General features: G+C 43.6%; 1 protein-coding gene across 1 annotated transcript; it reads right to left on the reverse strand.

The window, feature by feature from the left end:
* Positions 1–4,767: 4,767 nt before the first annotated feature.
* On the reverse strand, positions 4,768–6,320 carry LOC135699482 (uncharacterized). Its single transcript, XM_065219764.1, has one exon. The coding sequence runs from the start codon at positions 6,047–6,049 to the stop codon at positions 4,895–4,897; it is 1,155 nt and encodes a 384-aa protein (XP_065075836.1). The 5' UTR covers positions 6,050–6,320; the 3' UTR covers positions 4,768–4,894.
* Positions 6,321–6,634: the final 314 nt, after the last annotated feature.

The raw sequence follows: 6,634 nt of genomic DNA on the forward strand, positions 1-6,634 counted from the left end.
GACAGACAGGACAGACAGGACAGACAGGACAGACAGGACAGACAGGACAGACAGGACAGACAGGACAGACAGGACAGACAGGACAGACAGGACAGACAGGACAGACAGGACAGACAGGACAGACAGGACAGACAGGACAGACAGGACAGACAGGACAGACAGGACAGACAGGACAGACAGGACATACAGGACAGACAGGACAGACAGGACAGACAGGACAGACAGGAAAGACAGGACAGACAGGACAGACAGGACAGACAGGACAGACCGGACAGACAGGACAGACCGGACAGACAGGACAGACCGGACAGACAGGACAGACAGGACAGACAGGACAGACAGGACAGACAGGACAGACAGGACAGACAAGACAGATAGGACAGACAAGACAGATAGGACAGACAGTACAGACAGGACAGACAGGACAGGCAGGACAGGCAGGACAGACAGGACAGACAGACAAAGTTATAAATAATTTATTTTCAAGCAACTTTGCTCAATAAATCAAAATTCTATCTTATCCAAGGGGTTGGTCATTCTACACAGTGTGCCAAAATCAAACTTGGGCACACCCGGGTGCAGTCATTGGCGTTGTTTGGCACCCATGGTTACAATTTTTATGATCTTTAAGTTACTGGCAACACTGAAATTTTTCTGTGCCTGCGCAGTATGCATGTGTCAAAATGTTATTGATGTTGCCACTCCTAGTCAAATTATTTTCAAAACAACCGTGAATCTCCACCAAGTCACGCCATGGATTCTCAAAATCGTTACACCCGCGACGGCAGTCGCATCCACATTTCCTCCAGACGAAGAACAGCTAACAACGTATCTTGAACTGACCGAGGTTTCCGGGCATTGGCTACACGAACTAGCGATGCAGCTCCCACGGCTGCGGCTGCTTCGAATGCTGCTGCTGGTCCGTCTTTTTTTTTTACGAATTTTAGAGGAAACGGACCAGCAGAAGGAACAGCAGCAGCAGCAACTAAAGCAGCAGCAGCATTGGAAGCAGCAGCAGCCGTGGGAGTTGCATAGGTAATTCGTGTAGCCGTGGCCGACGCTGGAAATCTTGGGCCGGTCACGACAAGCGGTGCTTGAGTTTTAATCGGAAAGTCAACAACCAAACAAAAACTGTACCATTCGAACTGCTCGAATACATCCATGGGGGCTGCTACACCAATCATTCCATCGTCCAACATGTAATGGTGGAGGACCGTCTTGGCAAAATCTCAAATAGTTCAACAAATTATTTTTACTCCTGCCTTTTTTGCACTTTCAACTAACAGCTTCATAATGAACGGGAGTTTTGTGCATTTGTGATCGATCGCGCTGTGGTTGTACTTCATGATGGCGTTCATTGCCAGGGCTACGCTCGGGAACTCGACCAATCCGGAGGAGGAACTTTCCGATTTCAGCGGGAACATTCGCACTTGCGACGGGTGGCAGTCCTTGGTGGTGAAGGCAGTCAGCAGCAGATCCTCGGACGGCATACGGGTATTGAAGAAGTGGAGAATGCGATTTTTGCTGGCCTGGGAAGCGATTGTTTTGGAAGCGCTGTAGACCTTGAAGCTGATCGAATTGTCCGGCAGGGTGTACGGGTAGGTGGACTCTGACAAGTAGTTCTGCTTAGAAAATTGGCTTGTCCGTTTCGGGTCAGCGGTGCGTCCTTCATCAGTACGACGTGTGTTCCGGCCGGTGTTGGTTTCCAGTTTTCCGACGGATGATGCTCGGGCGGTGAAAAATTCGGTGCAAATCCGTTTCCTCCACCGGCTCCCAGAAGAGTTGGTTGATTAATGATTGACGTTCGTTGTGCGGGGTCAGCCTTCCGCCGAAGATGGAAGGATCGTGTAGCAACGGAGCTCGTCCGTTGCAGGCATCCTTGGAGACGGCTGCATTCAGTGTGTAGTCCCAACTGGAGTCGTGGAGTCCGTGTCGTTTTTGAAAACATTGAAAAACAAAACAAAAACAAGAGCTGTTAAATACCGGGTTGCCAAACAAGGCATTATTCACAAGTAATCAAAAGTCAGTTCAATGACTTCTTGGCACTGCCGGTACAGCACGGCACACTGAGGTACACTGAGAAAAAAGTTGGCGCAAACCAAGTGTGTAGAGTGACCTCCCCTTGATCTTATCAACCTATCATTCTATCTAGAAAGGATTTAGTATAAGAGAGGAGTGGATTCAAAACAAACTGCCTTGGCAACCTATGCCTACGTGAGTTCTAGCAACCAGTGGTTGAAACAGTTGATGGTTTTTACTACACTTGCTTGGTTGTCTGTTTGTATTCGTACACTCATGCTCTACTGTCGTCTCTCACACAACACAAACGGTAGAATAGCATTCGAAAAAAATTTAATTATCAAATAAGTATCATATGACATGTGTGATTTCGTTCTAATTCCTCAATTTTGTGTAAAATAAACCATTTCTGATCAGAAATGTTATTACTAGGACATCATTGTTTGCTATGTTCAGAATTCACACAAGCACAACTAAAATACATACATTCGTGACGGTCTTCGGCGATAGTGTCGTATGACAGAGCATGTCATTTGACATTTTAGTTTGTTACTGTACTGTGATAGCTCGTTTTGCAAATATCGGAGGCAAAAGCAGTCGATTATCACAGAAATTGTGTCGACTACCGTGGCCGCTTACAAGACTGCTAGCTACACTGCCAATCAATGCAATCAAGATAGGCGCTGCTCGATTGGCTCTGGCTTTGACAGTTCGTTTGGCTCAAAACCAGCCAATCCGCTCCTCTCATATACTAGACTCTATCTTATTCTAAAAATATTCTTCGATATTTAATTATTCGCATATTTTGAAGGTTGTTGAGAATTGAGCAGTCCCACGTCAATTGACGAATCGAAAAAACTCGACATTGCATAAAACTTTACATAATTGTGTGTTTTGGCGATTATTCACATTTTTACAAAAATTCGGCCTTTTTGGGTGCTGTATTTTTTTTCCAAAATGGCGTCTTTGTATTTTTTAATAGACATTACCTTCTAATCGAAATGACTTCTGGGACAAAGATGTAGAGAAAATAAAGTCTTGCTCGGAAAAAAAAATCAAAAGAAGTGTTAAATACTCAAATATTTCAAAAAGTTTAGCTCCAATATTTTTCATTTATTTTTAAAAAAAAGCTCATAAAAATTCCCATTTTTTTAATATCTAAAACCATCCCAAGTAACCACCAAGCCCGCTAACTACCCGATAATCGACTTTTTGCGAAATAAGATAAATATAGGGTTTCCGAACTTTATATCAGTCGTATAGCAGCCTTATATACCTAAACGGGCGATTAACGGGCTTGTTGGTTACTTGGGATGGACACTTGATCTAATATTTGAACTTTTTGCCGGTACTCCTTTTTTATGTAATTTATGGACAGGAAACAATATTTGAGAAATTCTAAATCCTTATCGGTGCAAAAATTACGTTTGAAAGCTAGTATGACCAAATTAAATGTTTTGCGATTTTTGTCAAAAATCGATTGTCCATGGTTTTAAATACTCCTACAGTTCACATGTTTCATTAGCTAAATAAATTATAAAAATTGAAGACATACTTTTTGAAATATTTCAGATTCTGAATTTTTACTCAATATTAAAAAAAATACCATTTATATTTTTTTCCACAATTACTAAACTTGTCTTAACAAATTTGTCTCAGACATCATTTCGATCAGTTAAGTGATGTTTAAGTGCTACAATTTATTGAAAAATGTGAAAAAAGCCATTTTGAATAAAAAGTACAAAATCCAAAATGGCCGAATTTTTGCAAAAATGTGAATGAGAGCCTTTAACCCATAATTTTGCAAAGATTCATGCAATTTGGAGAAGGTAAAGCCTTAAATTTTAATTGTTTGTCCTATTTGGCCTTGGTATTATGAGTACTTTGAGAATATGCGTACAACTTTTGCTCATGTTTGCTCATTCTGGAGAAAAATTGTCGTAGAAAAATGGATTATTTGTACACAAAATCATCAAAACTTTCGCAAAACAACATCTATAAATTCTCAACATTGAAGGTTGAAGATTGAAGATGCGTCCTCTCGTACTTTTGAAGTCCTTCGAAAATGTTTCTCAAATGAAAACAGAAATCAACTTGTTAGAGCTAAAAACTGTTTTATCAGAGCCACCCTATCTACATTTCTAAACTCATAGAATGAGAGCAAAGACATTATTTAAATTATCTCATGTCATGTCATTTTAATTTTGAATATCATTTAATTTGAGGACCACCCTAATGCTTAGAATCACCAAAAGAAGGGACTTTCAAAACACAAGAACCAAACGTCTGTATATTAAAGCAAAAGAACTAGGACTTCTGTCCTACTAAATTCCCTTTCTGAACATCTGGGCAGCGGTTTACATATATTCAAAAATCTACTCGACTGATCAATCCTTTAAACCTCGACTGGGCAACAATTTCTTCCTATGGACTCTCATAGTAAAGTTTGAACTCGTTTTGCTCAGCGTTTCAAAATGGCAATTATTGAAAAACCAAAGAACAGCATCCACCTATGTCATCAAATCGAATACCAACCCCGATACGAAAAGCTTACAATTAGGAACATTATGTCGCACAATTGTCAATCCGATAAAGTCAAACAGGTGCGAAGCGACACGTCCACATTTTTTTTGCCACCAGCGGACAGTGCTATTTTTTGCCATCGAAATTGAACCGAAACCCATTCGAATAACATCACGTTGTCAGCAGAAAACACTCTTCTGGTCAGGTTTTTCAGTTGTTGTTTTCAGAGCTCAACTCGCTTTATTTGCTTCCTTTGTAGATGACAATAAATTAAATCGTAAGTCTAGGTGAGTGGAGTGTGAGGGATGGAATGAGAAGGGGAAGGGTGCTGGAGAAGTATGGATGCAAGAGGCTAGCGCTGCGCGTTTTCGTCCTCCGATGGGGTGCTGCTGGGCTGTGGTTCTGCGGTACTCGAAGTGACTCCCTGGGCGGATTCGGGTTCGTCTCCGGATGCTTCCCTCTGATTTTGGGCCTCGTCACCGCCATTCTGCGAACGGTGATTGTGGTTTTCGGCGTTCTGAAAGTTCTGGTCCCTGTCTGCCGGTACGGTCGGAACTCGTTGGGTGGTCGTCCGAAATGCCGAGATGACCGGTTGAACCGCAGGTTCGTCGTTGTCTTCACTAACGGGAGCCGCGAAGGAAGGTGTCTGGTCGTTGGACTTGTAGCTTGGCTGGTATGATTGGTGATAGGCGGGCGGCGCTGAGAAGTGTGACTCAGGCTTCGAATGGTAGTAGGGATGTTGACCTGGTTTGTGGTACAGCGGTCTATGAACTGGTTCCGGCTGCACTGGTTGGTAATGGTAGGATGGTTTCGAAGGTGGCTGGTATTGGGAGGTTGGTGGGCTGTAGGCAGGTTCCGGCGCATTGTAGGCTGGTGCTTCATAATATGGTGATTCTGGAATGTGGTGTGGTGCTGGGTGGTGTTCACCGATATCGGCACTGCATGGGACTTTCGTAACCGTTGGAGTGCACGAAATCAGAAGCTGTTGACTGCATCGTGCCTTCGGAGGCGCTGGCTTGTTATACGGCATGGATGGTGGCGGTGAAGGCGGAGGTGGTGAAGGATAATGGTACATGGGTTCATACATCGGTGCAGATCGATGCTCCTTTTTGCGATCTCTTACTTCCGGTGTAAAACTCTGCTGCTTTGAAACGATGTTCTTTTTGAACGTTTTGTGGGGTCCCTTCTCGTAGCTCAAATATTTCCCCCGGCTTCGCTCTTCTGCGTACTTTGGCTTTCGCAGCTTTACACCATCTTCACGATCATACTTTCGCCTATATGATTTTGAGTATCCATACGACGGTTGGTACACACTGGCACGCAGCCTTCGATCATAACGGGGTGCACTATCTTCTTCCGCTTCCTCCAGACTGAGATCACCGTAGTCTTCTTCATACGAATCTTCTTCCAAATCCCTATCGCGCTTACTTTTCGATCTTCGATATTCCGATATGCGTCCTTCACAGAGCACTAGGCAAACCACGACCAGCACCAAAAGAGTCTTCATGTTTCCTTCAACGTGTCACTCGTCAACTCGAAACTGATCAATCTTCAACCGAGGTAATCTCTTTTAAGCAGCTTATTCAGTTCCTTCTAGTCACCTATACAACACAAAATGCGATTCTTTCGAACACCCACGAGTCCAAACTAGGTCGACCGATTTTTCCCACGGAATTTCCACGGTAAGACCTTGGATTTTTGTAGCACAAATCCGTCGAACCGTCCTTTCGAGTGCGCGCGTCGATGCAAACTCCGCCGAGGGTCTTTGATTCTTCGAACGGGGCCCACTGGCTTGGTTTTGGATCGGGCTTCAAGTGCAACAAACAGTCAGTCGGTTAGGCAAAGCAAACAAAAAACCTATAAGTGCGCCACAGTCGATGTGGCTGCAAACAATTTGCAAATGATGCAACTTTTTCCTGTGTATTTTGAGCGGCAGCCGCGAGTTTAAGGTACCTTTCATGAAGGGTCGATTCTGTTGTGGGAATTTGATACTGTTTTTCCTCATTCTAGACTGTTTTGAGAGCTGAGACTAGCGTGCTAAACAAGACAACTGGTACACCGGTATCCGGTTGAAATGCTTACGAGCGCTTGG

The sequence above is a fragment of the Ochlerotatus camptorhynchus genome, unplaced genomic scaffold (genome assembly GCF_037179485.1).
Source record: "Ochlerotatus camptorhynchus isolate MF236.1 unplaced genomic scaffold, CSIRO-AGI_Acam_v1.1 ptg000111l, whole genome shotgun sequence".
NCBI lineage: Eukaryota > Metazoa > Arthropoda > Insecta > Diptera > Culicidae > Ochlerotatus > Ochlerotatus camptorhynchus.

Coding starts and splice junctions, on each gene's coding strand:
- LOC135699482 (XM_065219764.1), bottom strand. CDS start 6,049: ATGAAGACTCTTTTGGTGCTGGTCGTGGTTTGCCTAGTGCTCTGTGAA.